The sequence below is a fragment of the Cyprinodon tularosa genome, unplaced genomic scaffold (genome assembly GCF_016077235.1).
Source record: "Cyprinodon tularosa strain WSP-4 unplaced genomic scaffold, ASM1607723v1 ctg73, whole genome shotgun sequence".
Lineage (NCBI taxonomy): Eukaryota > Metazoa > Chordata > Actinopteri > Cyprinodontiformes > Cyprinodontidae > Cyprinodon > Cyprinodon tularosa.
Window position 1 is genome coordinate 554,239 of NW_024039485.1, and position 20,087 is coordinate 574,325.

At 37.4% G+C, this 20,087-nt stretch overlaps 1 protein-coding gene across 2 annotated transcripts; it reads left to right on the forward strand.

The window, feature by feature from the left end:
• The first annotated feature begins 519 nt into the window (after window positions 1–519).
• si:ch211-254p10.2 (solute carrier family 40 member 1) lies at window positions 520–19,823 on the forward strand. Of its 2 annotated transcripts, none has more exons than XM_038269457.1 (9): window positions 520–766; window positions 2,683–2,788; window positions 2,898–2,941; window positions 3,072–3,231; window positions 3,512–3,627; window positions 3,831–3,957; window positions 4,071–4,325; window positions 5,336–6,016; window positions 17,498–19,823. In XM_038269457.1, the coding sequence occupies exons 2-9, from the start codon at window positions 2,686–2,688 to the stop codon at window positions 17,755–17,757; spliced, it is 1,746 nt and encodes a 581-aa protein (XP_038125385.1). In that variant the 5' UTR covers window positions 520–766; window positions 2,683–2,685; the 3' UTR covers window positions 17,758–19,823. The 2 variants fall into 2 exon arrangements, with proteins under 2 accessions (XP_038125385.1, XP_038125384.1); XM_038269456.1 differs by having other exon boundaries at window positions 522–766; window positions 2,874–2,941.
• The last annotated feature ends 264 nt before the right edge of the window (window positions 19,824–20,087 follow it).

Below are 20,087 nucleotides of genomic sequence, written 5' to 3' on the forward strand. Positions count from 1 at the left end.
TCTATCTATCTATCTATCTATCTATCTATCTATCTATCTATCTATCTATCATCTATCTATCTATCTATCTATCTCTGTGTATGTGTGTATTTGTATATATGTCTAAGTATGTAGATGTGTATATATAGAGACACACACAGGGATTACCAGAGGGTGTCATTTAATTTTGTTTTTGAGGTTTAATATTTTTTAAGAAATTGTTAAACAACAGATGAAGATAAATAAGCGGCATCCACTTATGATTTTTTTGTTCATGTCATTCCTCCATGTATTTCCTTATGGATCTCATTCAGCCAGCTAAGGGACTAGTTGCTAGTTTTTTTTTACCTGTGGGCGTAAGGGTGATGTAATGTTGCATGATGGTCCTTTAATGTAACTTTTGTGTCACATGTCAACAGTTCATATGGGTGTATTAGCAGTAGGAATTGTGTCACTGAGGGTGCATGCATGTTTTCTCTGACCATGTGTCCATTCTGAGCATTACACACGTACGTAGTTGTCCTTTGGTGGACGGACAGCGATATTGTCCTCAGAGCATCACGTGCTGTGGAATATGCTGGCTGCCTTTGTTGTCTCTGCCTGTTCTGCTTTTCTGGCACTTTCATACAATGGTGTACTTGAACACTGCAGTGTTATTAAGCCCTTCAAACTACTACAGTTTGAATTCAAACTCTCGGGAAAGACTAACATCCTAATGTAGGACACATGGCACAAGATACAGCATCAAAGAAAAACAGTAAGAACGGAGAGTGACAACAAAGCAAAGGTAACAATGTAGCCTACAATCTATGTGTGCTTTTCCCTTGAAAACTAAACATGATATAATGTGATAGGCTTGTATTTTTGAAGCATTGCTGTGTTTGTTGGTTATAGGTAGTCAGTGTGTTACCTGCTATGTACATCTGTCACAGTTTGACAAAGCTCCTCACATGGGAGAGTTAAGCTGACAGCTTTAAATGTAGAGTCAAGCTGGTCAGATCTAGAGCAATGTTTTTGCATCATCTGAGAAAATTCAAAAAGAATTTGTAGCTTAACCAGAATATTTGTGTTTTTGCACCTTTTCCCTTTTCTTTGACACTTAAAAAATAATAAACAATATTCAAAGTAGGATGTGCTGCATTTACAGGTCTTGAATTCAACAGGTGGAAGGCAGCAATGCAGCGTGAATGTTGAAGAGAAAATAGCAATATGCTGACAGTATTTTTCTAGAAAAAGAGATTATCTGTGTACACCAAAGAACATAAACAGATAGGTGATGGTCACACATAGTGAGAGACCCCTAATGGGCTTAGCGTCTTGACATATTCCTTAGAATGTCTTTTAGTGACCTATTAGGACCTTAATGATATACAGTGATATTTTCTGATATATACAGTGATATTGATCCAAAACATTTCCAAATCATTTTTACACACTGCACTAGAGTTAATAGAGTTATAATGGTTTACCTAACAGTTTGAGATAATTAAAATTATTATTAGAAAAGGTAAAAAAATTTTTTCGTTTTTCTAAGAAATAAAAAGATATCCGCCCCTTCCTGGACAATCTGGGCCAATAACCAACAGTCGACTAGAATTTTAGCAGTAATGGCATTGTGTTCATACTTTCTATATTGCCATATCAACCTCTTTTTGGTAATACTTAAGATGGACATTTTGCAATTTGCACCTATGCAAAGTCTTGCATCAATAATATTGATTTTTTTTAACACAGTCACATTTAGAATATCCATGATACAGCTTTCTTTTCTGTTGGTACTAACTTTAAATTGGAATTTACCCCTATGTTATCATTGCAAAACAAATTAAATGGTCATTGGAATCTTGGGTGTCTACAGAGGGACATGAGAGACCTACAGTGGGAAAGATGGGACAGATTACATTTACAAAGGTTTTACAGCCAATTGGATTTGGAAATATGACCACAACAGCAATGCTACTACATGTCACTTTCCAAACACTGGAGCAAACCAACAATTCTTAAATGGAGATCACAGTAGAGTTTATAGGAACCGTTTTCAACTGAAGTTGGTTTATATAGTTGAGTTTTATGAAGACATTTCAGCTTGTTTCTGTCAGGTTTACTCTATGAGCACAATTTCATTATTCTCTGCTAGGAATGTACTGACTATCAGTAACTAGTTCTTACTATTTCATCAGACACAATATAGTACAGAGAGAGACATCAGAAAAAAGTACTGTTCAAGTTTGATTATGGATGGGATTACTGTGGGTTCTCTCCGGGTACCCCGGCTTCCTCCCACAGTCCAAAAACATGACAGTTAGATTTATTGGCTTCTCTAAATTCTCCTCAGGTGTGAGTGTTTGTGAATGGTTGTTTGTCTCTGTGTTGCCTTGCGCATTACTGGCGACCTGCCCAGGGTGTACCCCGCCTTTCGCCTGTAGACAGCTGGAGATAGGCACCAGCATCCCTCGCGATCCCAGCAGGGATAAAACGTCACGGAAAATGGATGGTTTGAAGTTTGATTATAAAATCAAGACAGTTAGATGGGTTTCTCTCCAGAAGAATTAAACCACTTTTGTGATTTTTTTTCTACTTGTATTATTAAGATGTAACCAGGTTATTTATATAGTATAAATATTCTAATTTCAGATTAAAAGAATAAATGAAAACAGTTGCTGTCTGCTATTTTATTTTTGTTTGCCTCCAATCCTTTTCTAGGCAATGTCCCAATCAACAGATACCTCCCAGTGTGGTGGAGTAGTGGTTGAATTTGAATCTGATGACATCAGGGATTCAAGAACTACAAAAGCAAAGAATATACCAGGTGAAGTCCAGTTTAAACCCAGGAAAATGTTCTAATGCATGCAATTTGTATTGATTAGTTATATTTACATACATTTCATTCTAAGGTTCAGCTCTTATCTACCTCAAAGGTCCAAAGTTTCTCATCTATGTGAGTGGAGCATTGTCGATGTGGGTAAGAGACATTTCTGAAGAAAGATATTAGCAGAAGAACAGAGAAGACAGCAGAAAATCTAATACTTTTAGTATACAATGTGTGCTGTCATACACACTGTAATGGCACTCATGTGTTTTGCGGTTAACAGGGTGACCGTATGTGGCACTTTGCAATATCTGTGTTCCTCATTGAGTTGTATGGCCACAACCTGCTGTTGACTGCGGTGTTCGGATTGGTGCTGGCAGGGTCAGTGTTGTTGCTCGGGGCTTTAATTGGAGACTGGGTTGATCGCAATCCACGGAATAAAGGTATGCATGACTATTTCACACCTCAAGACATTTCTGAAGGTAACATAGGTAGAACAGTTGAGATAGTAATCAGATCAATGTAAACATGGAGTGAGAAAACTGATGATGTTGTGTTTCACCAAGGTTGTGGATTCCATTAATATATTTCTTTATTTCATCCCAGTAGGATTTAAGTAGAATGTTAGCATGAATCAGTTACTCCACCTGCATTTCCTTTTAAAGACCTTATCTGTCATGAATGAAAGGCTGAATATTTTTTTCTTCCCATTTTCTGTTTCAGTTGCACATGCATCTCTTTTTCTGCAGAACACCTCAGTGACTGTATGTAGTATAGTGCTCATGTTGGTGTTCTTGTATAAGGAACGGATAGAACAAATCTGGGATGGATGGTTTACTGTAAGTCGACACTTAATATTATCTATATGGCAATAATCACTTTAATTTGATACAATTAATCTATTTAATGAATGATTGATAGGATTTGCAACATAAAAAGTGTTTTTATTTTGTCTTTGCTGTGTCCCTGTGTCCTCTACTTCTGAGCTTGTGGCTACTCTGTACTGTCATAGTAACATGTTGCATCGCAAAACTCACACAAGGTGGTTTGTTATACGGTGGTGATCATCCTGGCAGATGTGGCAAACCTTGCAAGCACAGCGCTGACCATTGCCATCCAGAGGGACTGGATAGTGGTTATTACAGGCTACAACCGAGGCCACCTGGCTGGTGAGAACATATAGTCTGACAGTTAGTTTGTACTCAAGGTCTTGGGTTAATAAGCTGCTGAGAGTCCATGTGTGGGTAAGCTTTTATCTCTGTGTGTTTGATCCCAACAATAGGAATGAATGCAACCATGAGGAGGATAGATCAGGTGTCCAACATCCTGGCCCCACTGGCAGTAGGGCAGGTCATGACCTTGGCCTCTAACGTTGTTGGCTGTGGCTTCATCCTGGCATGGAACCTCTTTTCACTCATTGTGGAGTTCTTCTTCTTGTCAAGAGTTTATCGTATTGTTCCTGCTCTCTCAGTCAAACCTCCAACCGTTGAGGGTGATCAGGACTACCTGGAAAGGACAGAAAGGAGAGGTTTGCAAGGTACTATTTATTTACTGAGGATTTTTTTTTTACAGACTTTCATAGTGTTCCAATATCTTCACATAAGTACATAGATTTTGCACAAGAAAATATTATGAATATAATGTATCATATTATGGAGGCCTGGTTAGGGGAGATACTGGCATCTTATGAAAGAGTTCGCACTGGCTTTCAGGGTCGTGTCTTTAGACTTAGACTTAGACTTAGACTTCTTTATTTGTCATTTTGTATGCACAGGGTGCATACAGAACGAAATTGCGTTACATACAGCTTATGAACGTTGCATTGATATTTAGGCAAGACACTTCACTCGCATAGGCTACTGATGGTGGTCAGAGGACTTGATGGTGTCAGAGTACGGCAGCCTCTGTTCTGTCAGTGAGCCCCAGGGCAACTGTGGCTACAATGTAACTTGCCATCATCATTGTGTGAGTGAATGACTGAATATATTGTAATGCGCTTTGAAAAAAAAAAAAGCGCTTTGGTCAAGTCTCTTGAACCACTCTCATTGTATCTGTGGATTTCATTGCATGTTTGATTTGCTTCTCTGCTGCCACAACAGGGAGTTAAATAAATGTCCTTTAATAAGTTCCTTCAGTATCTACTGGGATATTGAGGAAGGAATTGAAACAGTTAAATAAGGTGTGCTTGAACAAAGGTCCACCCAGAGCCCTAAAGATCAGGGTCTGGAGACACTGGCCTAAAAGCAGGATATGCCCCAAATAATCATCCAGTTTTTAAAAACAGACTCCCAAAACATGCTACAGTTTTTAAGGTGTGACGCTGACAGGAAATAAAGCCAAATGCACCAATAAGTAATTGGTAAAGTTTTGAGTTTTTTATCTAAAAAATGAAATCCAACATTTATGGTCACCATAAAGTTAACAGCTTAAATATTTGTCAGAAAAATCGATAAACTACATGTGAACAGAGTTGAAAGGCTGCAGATATAAAATGATAGGCCTTTACAGCTGATGAACTAAAGTATTGTTCTTATTCTTTCTCATCAGGGGAAGGAAATCATGAACAACCTGAAACTCTGGTAGAGAGTAACTACAGCTCCAGGATATGCCTCAAAGGAATCACCAATTTTCCACAGTGTTTTCAAAGGTTTCGATGCCTGTTGAGCACATGTAAGGATGGCTGGAGAGCATATTATCGACAACCCGTCTTCCTGGCTGGAATGGGTTTGGCTTTCCTCTACACTACCGTTCTGGGTTTTGACTGCATCACTACTGGCTATGCCTACACTCAGGGCATAAGCGGCTCACTCCTAAGTCTACTAATGGGCGTCTCAGCTATCACAGGGCTGATGGGCACTGTATTGTTCACAAGGCTCAGGAAGTCAGTTGGCCTCATAAATACAGGCATCATCTCCAGCTGCCTCCACCTGGGTTGCTTGTTGCTCTGTGTGTGCTCTGTGTTTGCTCCTGGCAGCCCTATGGATCTTAGTTTGCTGATGCCCTACTTTAGCTCTGGTTCCTATGCTGAGCCTGGAGGGATGGCAAACATAAGGCAAAAACACACCTATCCTCTGACTGGAGGGAACAATCAGCCTTTACTTCCTGATCGCTCCTCAATTCACTGGACCAACAACACCGTCCTGTTTGACAACGACCCTTCTGGAACAGCGCCTGACTCTTATGTTTCCATCATTCTGCTATTCCTGGGCGTTATAACTGCACGTATTGGTGAGTTTTGGTACATTAAGATGCTGTGAACATTGCTAAGAAGAAATATTTTGCAATACAATTAGACTATCTAAAGTTTAATAAATTCAAAAATAATTATGAAGACTAAGAAAACAAAATTTTAAGATCTGAAAATATTAAAAAAACTGATATCCAACACATCCGATTCAAATTCTTCAATAATTCTTATAATGTAAGACGCATCGGCACAAACATGACTTTGTGTCAGATGTAAGGTTAGCCCCCATTATATCTGAGCTGAAAAATTAAACCAGTAGAATTTTGGGGTCTTTTTGATTTCCAAACCTTAACCTAGCAGTAATCATGGTGATTCTTTTTTTATAGCACAACACAAAGTTGTGCATGATTGTGAGGTCAAAGGTTAGAAGCTTGAAAGTTAAATTGTGTAAGAAATCTGTAATATGTAATCTGAAATATGTGAAATTCATTAGAATTCCACACCCTTTACTTTGAAACCCAAGAATAAAATGTTTTCTACAAGCTGCCTTAAATAGTCACATAATTAGAGCAGTGTCAACATGAGTGTATACATATAGTGGCCAAGCAGTGCAAAGACTGCGTTAACACAAAATAAATTTAAAAGATGCAAAGAAAAATGGCTACAAAGGAGCAAAGCTGCAATCACAGAAAACATAGAATAGTGAATTGACAACACACTGCAAACACAAAACTACCTGCCACTACATAAACAATGCTAATCCACAAAATATCCGCCAAAGGAAAATGCTGTGAGTAGCAACAGCTACAAGTAAAAAAATAAAAAAGCTAACTAGTAGCTGACTTGTTCCAGATCATTAGTTGGAGAAGAAGATCATGAACTCAAATGGGATTAGAACCTTAGAAAAGACATAAACTTGATGCTCAGAAAGGTTAAGTGTTCAAAAAGAATTCAATATAAAACTTACATTTTCTTTCTTCTCCCCTGACATCTTCTGAATGTCATCCCATTTTTGTTTTTTCTAAGGGTCTGGTCCATAGATATTAATTCAGAGCAATGTCCATGTTCTGGTCCTATATGAGTTCATAGTCATCACTCCCTAGTGGTCTGGAGCTCTTTATGTAGCTCCAGTTTGCATCTTTTCTTAACTTGCAGTTGTTTTACTACTTGTGGCATTTTTCCTTTGTATGTGTTTTGTGTGTTATCACCATTTATGTATTTGTAGCATGTTGCAAGGGGCAGGTGCAATGCATTTTGTTTGGGGTTGACAGGCAGAAACCAAAATGCAGTGATGGGTGCCTCAAAACCAGAGATGGGAAGTAACGAAGTACAAATACTTCGTTACTGTACTCAAGTAGATTTTTCTGATATTTTTACTTTACTTTACTACTTATTTTTATGGCGACTTTTTACTTCTACTCCTTACATTTTTACACAAATATCTGTACTTTCTACTCCTTACATTTAAAAAAATTGGCTCGTTACTTTAGTTTTGAATCATTTCAATGGAGTTACCGTTATTATTTTTCACGTCACTGTGAAAACGGAGCCGTTTTCCCCCTCTGTTCCCAAAGTGTAGCCGCTGTCTATCACGCACAGCGTCACATCCTTCACTACATTTCCCAGCATGCACCACAAACCGGCCATCATGGCGGCGGCAGTTCCAAACAATTCACCAGGTAATTTACACTAGTTCCGAAATTACAACGTCACCTTTCATTCAACACTTTACTTACTCACCAGCGTAGCAAACTCTAAAGGTACCCATTGCGACAGCTTTAATATACATTCCGTAGTCGGTAATAAAACTTCCCAGTCAAATTACACATTCTCTTCCCTTAGTCCGTCAGCATACTGGTCCGTGTGGAAACACGTACCGCATCGGAGCCAGTCTCTTATCCATTGTCCCAGGGCATTGAAAAAGACTATTAGGGGGCAGGGGTGTTAAGTGGGATTTCAATGAATGTAATAATTGTTTGCATGGTAATAAGTAGGTGAAATGGTAATGTTAGCATGGTTAAATTATTTCATTAATATGTATGTTTTTGTATGAATGATGCTATTGTCTGTATTTATTTTTCTACAATGTTTTTTTTTTTAAATTAACTTTATTTAAACAAGGTGGGTAGAAACAAGTTAGGCAATAAGAACATTAGAATTCTAATTCTATAGAAGGCATAGTAGAGGCAGATTTCAGAATGAAAATACAAAGTAACTTTGATGAGGAAAATAAAAAATGCGTGAGTAATGCTAATAATACAATAAAATAACATAAAGACAAGGGGATTCATATGTTAGGATTAATGTACATCAGTGGGCAGTTCCATTAGTATTTCAGTCAGGTATTTGTAAGATTCGATACATTCAAGAGATGTCAAATATAAATTAAATTCAGATAAAAAAAATACTAAAGATAGGGGAGGATCTCAAGACTCTGTTTATGAATAAAGAATTTTGCTAAACAAAAAATTAGGTTACAACAGAGTTCTATTGTTTTGTCTTTCAATAGTATTCCAAAAACTACCATATCTCTAGAAATAGAATTAGGGAGTGCAATTTTTGATTTGATCCATCTTTCTAAACAATTCCAAAATGTTTTAGTCTGACTGCATTCATAGAAGAAATGGTCTATAGTTTCTACATCACTTTCACAGAATGAGCATTTATTGTCATCAATATTAAAACGGATTCTTAGTAGTTCTTTTGATGGGTAGATGGCAGTTTCTTTAGCTTTTGGTTGTATAGGAAGTTTAAAAAAAAAGGTCTTGGTATTTCAATTTTTGTTCAAATTTGCAAAGAATGTTATTTTTATTTATTTTCCCAGGGAACAAAGTTTCATTTAGATAGTTTCTAATTGTGTGGTTATTGAATTTTTGATCAGTGATTGATATTCCATTAATAGATAAATCGGTTAGTTTGGGGGTAATTGGATGATATATTATTATATTTTGAATCTGATTAATAAATTGTTCTGGCAAGGCGTTAAGTTATCTTGTAAATTCATCTTTTGGAGGAAGGAACTGATATTTTGTACAGAATTGTTCGTAATTTAATATGTAACCATTAGTGTCCATTAAGTGTATAATAGACCAAATATTCTTCTCCATCCAATCTTTGTAGAATAATGACTTATTGCGATGTAGAATAAATCTATTATTCCATATGATAGAGGAGTGTGGCGAGTAGTTATGAACATATATCATTTTCCATTTTTTCTACAATGTTAACTGTGCTTTATTGGGGATTTCCCTTCCTGTTTAGTTGGGCTGTCCCAATTGGCTGATTATTGGTGGGTCTATTTAAGGGGCACACTCCCAATGGCTTAGGGGGGCTGCTTGGAGAGACTGCTTTTGAAGGTCTGCTTAGAGAGACTATATTTAAAGTCAGCTTGCTGTGAGGCTGTCAGTGTTTTGTATTGCCTGCAATGGCCGGTTTTGTTTTCTTTATTTGAAAGTATTTTGTTTTTTTTTTGTCTTCACCGTCGCACCAGTAAACCGCTACACGCTTTTGAACTGGAATTTTGTTGTCCGCTGGTTCTTACCACCTTTTTGCAAGTCATCTGCTTACTCCTCCTCTGACGTGAGACGGGAGCTGGTGAGCCGTTTTCTCACAAATACCAAATTCAGTCTAATTGGATGGGAATCTACGTTGCATTTGACGCACCACTACAAGATGAATCGACAGATTCGGCGGTATTCATTCGCTGCAAATCATTGCAGCTTGGTGGCGGTGGCGTTAGCATAGTAGCAGTGGCGGCTGGTGAAAAATATTTTTGGTGGGGCTGATATAGCCTAGTGTATGTCTCCAACTAATCCGGAATAAGAATTCAAATAAACAATTGGACAATACATACAATTTAACAGTAATGATTTAATTTACTATATCATAACAGTAACAGTGATGATTTGGGTCACTGTGACGGGGTTCTTTGGCCTCCAAGAATCCAGTCTCAGTCGGATTACCGGTGTTGGTGATTTATTGAGCTCAAAAACTCAAAACAGGGTGCAAAAGAAACTAAACATGTACAAGATACTCTGGGCCTCAGCCTCCCTCCAGTTACCAGCAATGTAACAAAGAAACAGAAAACAAAAATTGCCGCTTTTCTTCCCACAGCCCTCATTAAATAGTTTAAGCCCCTCCCCTCAGGCTCTCTTATTTCTGATTTCTTCTCATTAATCAGTTTTGTCCATATATTACCTCCACAAACAATTGATGTACAAAAACAAATAATTTTTACAACTTAATTCTTTTACACAGATTCATTGACTTATTCAATTACACCAAAGTGGGTTTGAACCCAGCAAAGACGCAGCCAGACTGAAGATGACAAGTCCCCGTAGCATAAACACGTACACCCCCCCCCCCACCCCCCACACACACACACACACACACACACACACACACGGCTAACCCCACTGAAATATTAAGTGTGCACCCTCAATATGCCAGCAGGTAACCAGGAACAGCTTGTGTGTTTTAAGTTCATGGAGCTACTGGTCTCAGCGCGAGTTTATTGGTCCTCACAAACACAGTATAACAGGAATGTGTGTGTGGCGCGCAAAGTTAGAGAGGTTGTTTTAAGCGACGAGGTGGATTCGTCACAGTCACAATAACCATGACATGAAATGTTCATATCCTACAACAGGGATGTTCTTCTGGCAAACGGGTAGATAAATAAGGATCTCACCGAATTTGGTGGAAGCTGCATCTCGTTCGTTACATTCACCATCTTCCCTCTAACTGTCTGCACCTGCGCTTGGGTTCAGAAGCCTGTTAAAGCGCAGTATTTTCAGCGCCCCAATACCATAAAGTTCCGAGACGCTGATTGGCCATTAAATTCACCTAGCAATAGTACATGATTGACAGATTCTCTGCAAATGTGGGTCAGTCTGATCAGCGCCCCCAGAACAGAGACGGTAGGAGTCTGTCTGTGGAAATCCACAAATTAATGACAGTAGATAGGGAAATGTAGTTTATATAATTTGTTTTGCTTATAGGTACACAGTCTAGAGAGTAAAACTGACATTTATGAGTTAATTTCTAAAAATATATTTTACGTTTCTTTCTTCTTATCAGGGAGGGCAGTGCCCCAGCGCCCCCTATGGGCCGGCCGCCACTGCATAGTAGTATGGACGACGAGATGATTGAAAATGAACACAACGGAGATCTAGTCCTATTGGCAGACATCCATTTAAAATGTAGGCAACGGCATGAAAAAAGTGGTTTCTACTTCTACTTTTATACTTTAAGTAAATTTACAAGCCTGTACTTTGTTACTTTTACTTGAGTAAAGAAGTTTAATCAGTACTTCCACTTTTACCAGAGTATTTTTTAACACAAGTATCTGTACTTTTACTCAAGTACGGAAAGTGAGTACTTTTGCCATCTCTGCTCAAAACTGATGGGCACTAAAATTAGTCCAGGGTAAAATTAACACTAATCTTACAATGGCAAAAGAGAAATTAAGGAAAAATATGACTTTCCAAATACACCACTGAAGACTGAATAGATTTTTATAAGGGCCTTGTTAATACATGTTTAAACATATTTATGCTGTCTAACATACATACGAATATTTATGGTTCTGCAGAATATACAATTTTAATCAGAAAAGGAGTTGGCTGTTATCTCTTATTAGATGATTCCTAAATGAATGCAGGGACTCAAAACATTCATTTCTCTTCAATAATACACCAAAAATAACTATGAAAAAAGATTAAATCTGTATTTGTCATTTTAAATGGAAGAATGCTGATGTGATAGTTTAATACCTGAATTTCTGATGTCATTTTAAGCTTAATTACTGGTAATCGGTAAAGGCCAAATAAGATAGGAATTTTTACCTGAGTGTACCACTGCTGTCATTTTTTGTTTTAGATATAGTTAATTGCCTCCACTTAGGTACAGTAAATCAGCTGTTGGGAGTGACTAATAACTTTAAAGGGGTGGCCATGGCCTGTGATTGCATATTTTATCCTTTGCAGCATTTTTTGCATGTGTTTGTTTTTATGTGTTATTCTTATTTTTGTGTTTCCTAATCTCATGTTGTGTATGTATACAGGACCTTTTGAATTTGCCGCTAAATTACTTACAAAGGGCTTGCCACCATATGATCTCCTCTGCCACCATATGATCCAGTCTTCGCTATGTTGCTAAAACGTCCGAAACAGGGAAAAACTACAGAGACAGAGTAATGGTTACAGTTTCATTAAACATAAAAGAACTGGTGTGGCAAAATGAAGTCTGGGTTTCAATTAGGGTGACTCAGAATTGGGGAGGAGAGGTAAATGAGTTTCACAAACAGTTTAACAGGGATTGATCTTATCTACTTAAGGGATTGGATTTACCGCTAAGATCTGGATATGAATTCCAAAAGAAAATAGGTCTTACACTAGGAGCTAGCTTCCTAGAGTATGCTTGACAGGGAAAATTCTGCTAAGAAAGACATATTCTTTTACCTCAGGAGTAGACAAGGGTAGGAGGCATTTTTCTGTCTGCACACCTTTTCTTCTGCGCCAACAAACGCTGAAGGGCAGCCATTGTGTTGTCCCAGAACCCTTGGCAACGAAGCAGATGAATTCTAATGGAAGGGAGGAAAGACTATCAATATCCAAGAGTGGCCTTATAAAGAGATAAGCCTGAACCTGTTAAGATGTAGGAAATATCTGCATACACCACCCAGTAAAGGTGTTGACTCCAGTACATAGGATTGTCTATGCAAAGGCAGTGGAGAGCATCTTGAGTTCCTGGTTTAGTCATTAATATTGAACATTTTCTAATGGTGTCTTGAATACTGTCTTTGCTACTCTCCCTGATGGATGCAGATGGTTTGGTGATGATTTTGGTAGTGTGGAGAGGCTCGATGATTAATGAAATGAGTGGTAAAGGGTAGGGGTGTGCAAAATAATCGTCATGATGATGCATCGTGATTCTAATTTTCGTGATCTACTGCATCGATTCTTGACGCAAAGTATCGATTATTATTTTAAAAAATGTATAAATAAAATTGCATGAATGGTTGGCGAACATCAGCCAAAAACAAGTGTAATACAACTTCCAGTCCAGTAGATGTTGCTGTGGATGTGTTGACGCACGCTGCCTTGTGTCACAAGCATTTCCGGCCATGGGATACTGCGACGAGTCATTCAAAAACAAAACATGGAGGAGAAAATATTGCAATGCATCGCAATAATTCAAGTATCGTGATGCATCGTGATAGAATCGCATCATGGCATATGAATCGTGATTCAAATCGAATCGTGACGTCTTTGGCAATACCCACCCCTAGTAAAGGGTAGCAATTTTTTACGTTTACTGGTAAACTGGTTTAGCCCACCGAGGGTACCATCTTTCATAGATGCAAAGAAGACTATACCCAAGACTACAGTATATGTGGCCAATGGTGGAGAAGGATTAGTGGTAGACCCAGGAATATGAGCTGGTTCGCAAAATGCCCTTTTTCTGTTCCTTTTCCTCAAATGTCCATTTATATGGCAATGGCTAAAAATTAGCTAATCTAAATCATTGTGTTCATTAATAAGAGATACAGTAGATAATCTTTAATATTTTCATTGATTTTGTAAAAAATACACTCTTAGGTGCACCACAGTTCCAGCCGAGGGCAATTAGTGCAGAACTCAAAAGAGAAAACAACAATGGTACTTTGACCTTGCCTTAATTTCCATATTCCTTGGGATAGTGTCTCATGGTCAATCTATTGACGAAAACATTTAAAATTCATCAAAAATTTGTAAAAAGTTATTATTATTTTATTATTAAAAAGTTATTATTCCAAATCTAGGGTGATCTGAAACAGGGCCTCTACTCTGCTAGTGAACCTAGCACATAGGAAAACTTGGACACAGCACTGGGAAAAGACATGGTTTAATGATTAAAAATGAGTGCCCACTGTAAAAGACAACGTCTGCATTTCCCACCATCATCTGAGAAGTTTTCCAGTTGGTGGGGTGACATTGCAGTAGCTTGCAGGCTGAGTAGAAGGGAGTTGCTCAAATGAGACATTGGCTCCTTCTGGTAGATTAATATTCTTTGTGGCATTGTTTGGAGAAATGTTTTTAAAACAGGGGTTCAAAGCTTGATTTGTAGCTGCTTGTATGTCTTAGAGAGAATAGCATCATGATTTTGGATAAGAGTTGCTCAGTCGAAGAATATTCTCCTGAGAGCTTCTAATGGGTGATTTTGCCTGGCAGAAATAGCTCCCAGGATACAATAAAAGAAAGTTAAGAAGTGTAGTGGTACAGAATAATGAAATGCAAAATTGTAATTCAGGTCCAAATAGAAACAGTGCCTTAGAAGGCCAGGGCCTCTGGAATGAATAGATACTGTAGGTATGCAGGATCTTGAAGATAGTTTACTGAATTGCTTACCTGTGATACTGGACATAATCTTTAGGTGGTGGTCAGCGGTTTGTGAGGTGGAGGGTTGTCATAGCGAAGGTAAGAGTCTTGATTCTTGGTTCTTTCACAGAGGGCAGGTGGAATTTAAGATACCTGCTGCTGTAACACTGGGGCAGTGAGAAAAAGGATTGGTTTCCAGACTGGAGCTTTGACAACAGAGATCAATAAGAACAAGGTAAGGTTCACAGGAGGAGGGATGTTGTTCATGAAGAAAATCAGCATAAACACGAGAGTTACTTTAGGCACACAAAGAGGTCATTACAGGCTCAAAGGGTGGCTTGATATTTACCATGAAAGGTTAACACCAAGGCAACAAGGGATGGGAAACTGCTCTTCATAGACAGCTCTGATTAGGCCAGTAATGTGCTGCAGCTGTGAGAGGACCGCACCTGCAAATAATAAGACCCCACCAACAGCAGTCTCCAAAACACCCTCAAGTGGAGAACCTGCGGAACTAAAACAGACAACACAAAACCCTATTCCCAGACATAGTAATTCTAGATTTTTCAATGTTTGTATTTTCAGTGTTGACTTTTTATTGTCTGACATTTCATTTGAAGTGTTTCAATATTTGTCTTTTCAGTGTATGAAATTTTTAATTGTTTGAATTTCTTCTGTTTATTTTTTCAATGTTCTATTCTATTATTCTTGTGAATGCAAGTTGTCACTCTTTAGCTCCATGCATACTAAGCTGGGATCCGTTTCACAAAGCAGGTTTACAGAAAACTCTAAGTTTTCTAAACCTGAAAGAAGGGAAACTATGACTTTTCCTCTGTTTCAGTCACCGTAGTAGCATTCACCCCAGAGCTAGCCTGGTTGGTAGCAGGTTTCTTCAGTAAACTCAGATTTTCCTTAGTCTCCGCTCTAGTCACAGCCAATCATGTTGTTTTATTTCCTAATTTAGTACAATTTTTGTCATAGTTCTGTACATAAAATATATATATATCGTTGACTAGGTTTGTTACGTTAGACACATTAGGTTTTAAAAGCAAACATTGCATGTCCGTTTGACGAGGACCTTATTAAACAATGATCGGCACTATTTCAAAGAGAATTAAATATTTATAGGGAGAGGATTCTACAACTCAGTTGAAAGGGCATGAGATTACTTGTTTTTGGTTTGTTTACTATGAGTGAGATGCGGATAATTTTATTTAATTTATGTAGTTATATTTACAGTACATGAAGAAGTACTGAAATTATTTCCACATTACACATAAATATATTCATTCATTTTTCAGGGGGGAAAAGGAATTACTTTTGGATTAGGATTACAACCTACTAGGCCTACTGACACAGTCTTAAGCCATTCTATGGGATTAATAGCTGCTTAACAACCATTTATTGAGATGATAACATCCGAAGCGTGGCTGCAAACAGCCACTTACTATTTTCTGGGTAAAAAAAACAACGACGGAATCAACATGAGGAGGGACCCATTATGATACACAGGTTCTACATATTAGAACTTTTTTAGACTTCATTTTCACCTGCTGCCATAAGATTACACCTAAATAGGCACATTGATCTACTACCATTCAAGAAATAATCCTATACATATATCACGGTCGCAACAGACTATGGCAGTTTTATTGTACTAGTTTTAATGAATATGTAGTCCTGATATCTAAAAAAAAAAAATTTTTCTTTGTCTAAATGACAATTTTAAATGAAATGACATTCTCCGGATCTCCATATTCCTAATATTACTGGTCAGCAATTATTTTAACTATGAAAATATGGATTTCAAATATAAATACGTATTCAGTCATGCTGATAAATGTCAAAACAGACACTTAAAATGTATAACAATTTCTAGATTTATAAAACTTATTTCTTACTAGTATGATTTTGTTTTTTTTACTTTCTATGATTCAGTTTCTGCTACAAAAATAAAATTTAGAAAATATATTATTACTGTTCAGTCTAGGAGTGTGATTTTTATCAGGAAGAATCTTATTTTAGTGATCTACAAATGGAGCAACAGAGAGAAAAGTTATTTTAACAAATGTAGAAAGGGCCTGACATAGCCCAATTCATATAAACTTATGCATCAAATCAAGCAACAATCTTCTCCTTCGCCATCATTCTCTCCTTTGTAGCTGTTGCGCTATTTCTCTGTCTTTTAAACACATTGTCCTTTTTTATTTTTTCGTTTCTGCATCAAAATCTCAAATTTTTGTGGGGTGAAATAGGTACTTCCTGTTGCCTGTTGTCATGGTGACTCGTCGAATCAGTGCTCCACTGATAATGGCTTTTGATACTTGTTACGCACGTGTTAAACTCTGAAGTTTTGACTTGGAGTTGATTAAACTAATTCATAGCAGCCATTGTGAAACCAGAAAACTCAGAGTTTCTGACCTTAGGCTAGGTCAGTTTAGAGTTGGGGATTTGAATCTGAGTTTGTTAAACCTGCTTCGTGAAAAGGACCCCTGAACACATCTATTGTACAGTAAAATGTTTCACTATCAGCATCTTCCAGTAGGAATACTATTCTCCTCAGCAAAAGCAAAGCTTGGTTGGTTTGAGAAAAAGTGGGAGGTTAATACAAGACAGCAATTGAAGAAAAAAACTGAGAAAAGCTTCACTGACTTGAGTTTGGTTTGAGATTCCAACAAGTCAATTATCTTAAATATACAGCTGGGGCTACAAAAATAGTTAAGAATTATTTTAAAGCATTTGCGAGAATAATGTAAATTCCAGACCTGATTTTAATTAAGAAAAATTGGACTTCCATTCACAGAACCTATTCATTTAATTTGACAGAGCTTGAGATATTTTGCAAAGATGTTGGAGAATTGTACCCTCTATAAGTGAAAAGCTGATACAGAGATAACTCAAAAGACTTCCACTGCAAAAAAGGTTGCATATAGCATCAACTCAAAAAGGTCTGTTAAAAAGTACATGTATATTCTTATATGCAAAGAATCTGCATAATTTTCCCTCCACATGCTTTTGTATTTTATCTGAGACACTGCGTTGTACTGATGCATTCCATACTGTGCAAGGAAAAAAAGTTTTTTTATAGGATTGTAATGTTAGAAAACAGAAGATACAATTGAGGGTATGGTTGAGGATCAACAATAAATGTATCTGTGCTTTCAGGTTTGTGGTGCTTTGACCTGACTGTGACCCAGCTTTTGCAGGAGACCATCTGTGAGTCAGAACGAGGAGTAGTAAATGGGGTGCAGAGCTCTATGAATTACCTAATGGACCTGCTTCACTTCATCATGGTGATTTCTGCTCCACAACCTCAACACTTTGGCATCCTTGTTATCATTTCTGTTATATTCATCAGTACTGGGCACAGTATGTATTTTGTGTATGCACATAGAGCCAAGAGAAAACACCACCTCGAAAGATAAAAAGAAAACACAGCTTATGTATGAGCGCTGAATCCTATCTGCACCTGGGAAATGAATGCCTCCCTCCTGATCCGTTACTGCAACACTCTGCTCCTGACTTGGCCATTCACTTTAGCACTACAGACTTGATTTTCAGTGTGCAACAGAAGCAACAACAACCTATGTGAACAACAGGAGACAAGTTATGGGATATTCTCCACAACCTAAGATGTCTGCAATAAATAATGCAGTAATGCATCTAAAAAATGTGTGCAAAATGACATACAGGAGGACACCACACTAATGACTAAGGCATTAGTGTATTTGTGCAAACATTGCAGAGTTGCCGCAGCTGTAAGACTTTCAGGCATGTCTGCTACCTTATATGGCTTTATAGATGGAGGAGGGGAACGGTGATGTTTTTATGGCCCTCAGTTAGTGGAACAGAATGAGGAAAACCACTTAAAACCACTTCTTATGAAGAGAAGGAAGGGAAAGGTACTCTGACAAGTGGCATTGATGTTACTGATCCGTCCACTTGGAAATATTCCAGGATGTCCGAAAAGGAACATAAAGGGAACTGGTTGTTAGATTGTTTTATTAAAGAATAAAAAGGAAGCCTCCCCTTTTAGTGGACATAGTGAATGGACAAAAGCATTTCCTTCACCTGGTTTGTTTCTCTGTGGATGAATCAAGCAAACATTGTTGCTCTTTTTCATATTTGTCCACATTACAACCAGATATGACACAAATCAGTATGTAATTAGAATATGGAAAAAATAACAAAATAGACTTTTTTATTTTCTTTCATTTATAATTAAATATCTGAAAAGTGTGGATTGCAGTTGTAGTGAAATCTCTGGATTACCTTTTTTTTTTTTAGATAAAACTTATGCTACAGTCACAGCTGAAAATCTTTTGTGTATTTTATATCAGTTTTGCACTCAAAGAACCTGGAATTTATATTTTCTTTTTTGCAAAACTTTGTCACACTAGACAGACACCATCTATAAACATTTCTTTTGGTCTTACCATTGATTCTTTCCTGAATATAAGTCTGAAATGTGGAACATTCTTGAGAAGTTTAAAGCCCTATATATTGTTTTCTAACCAAGCACTGCTTTAAATTTCTCCACGTGTTCCTGAGCTAAATGTTCGATTCTTTTGCCATTATGTCATTTCTTCATCTATCTTCCCCAACAACATTCTCACATGGGTTTCTAATTTTGTGACAACTTAAGACAATAGTTGGGATTTATTTGGGGGTATCACAGTTTTACAGGGTCTGAATATAAATGCATTCCACTATTTTCAGATATTATTATTTAGTTTGTTAAAAAAACATCAATTATTTTCTTTTTAAATTTATGATCATTCACTATTTTTAACTGCCAATGATATAAGATCATAAATACATTAAAACTTGTGGTGGTAATTTGACAAACTATAGAAAATGTAGGAATACTATCACATAAATATAGAGCTTTGTGAATGTAGATAGGTTTAATGTTTCCTTAATTACTGCCCTTGTTTTTTTTTATTTTTACGGCACTAGTGGCTCGTTTTTATGGACAGTAGGCTGACAGGAAAGGGGGTATGAGAGAGTGGGAGAGACATGCAGGAAAGGACCACAGGTCGACCCGCGTCAAGGACTAAGGGCTCCATACATGGGTTGTGTGCACTAACCACTGCGCCACCAAAGCACGCCCCATTACTGCCCTAGTTAAGAGTGAGATTGAAAGCTTTGTGGAAAGCAAAGAGTAAACCAATCCTAAAATATGTGGGTAGTTATAACAGCAGTAAATTATCACTGCTATTGTAGTTCTGTTTTAATTTTTGCTTCATTGTTTTGTAGTTCTGATGAACTCAACTGTTACCTCAGCAAGAAACAAGAATGCATTATAAAATGTTCTCTCATCTACTTAATGTTTTCATATTTTCCTTATGTAGAGTAGACCTATCAACCATGTTTAATTCATCAGTTAAACAAGTACCATATCGCACTATATTGTATATTTTCCCTGTGCAATTTCTGTATGTTGTCCTTACCTTAAAGCCTCAGTAATGATAAAGATGACTTAAGTCTATATTTGACTCAAATGAAGGTATGCAAGGTACAATTTTTGTTGATTAAGATGTTGACTTTGACCATCCCCCCCATCAAGCAAACCACAAACCTTTGACAGAGACCGTCATGGAAAAGCACAAATACAAGAAAAAAAATCTAAAGGTAGAGGTTCACTCGGTAACCGATGGGTTGCCGGTTCCAGACCCCTTGACCTATCTGCCTCTGGCGTTGTGTCCTTGGGAAAAATGCTTGGCTTCACTATCAAGCCTTGGTAGTTAGACCA

Excerpts from the sequence above, each read along its gene's own strand:
- si:ch211-254p10.2 (XM_038269456.1), top strand. The coding sequence starts at position 2,686 with ATGTCCCAATCAACAGATACCTCCCAGTGTGGTGGAGTAGTGGTTGAA. Across the intron at positions 2,789-2,873 it reads AAAAGCAAAGAATATACCAG|GTTCAGCTCTTATCTACCTC; the intron begins GTGAAGTCCAGT and ends TTTCATTCTAAG. Across the intron at positions 3,958-4,070 it reads CAACCGAGGCCACCTGGCTG|GAATGAATGCAACCATGAGG; the intron begins GTGAGAACATAT and ends TCCCAACAATAG.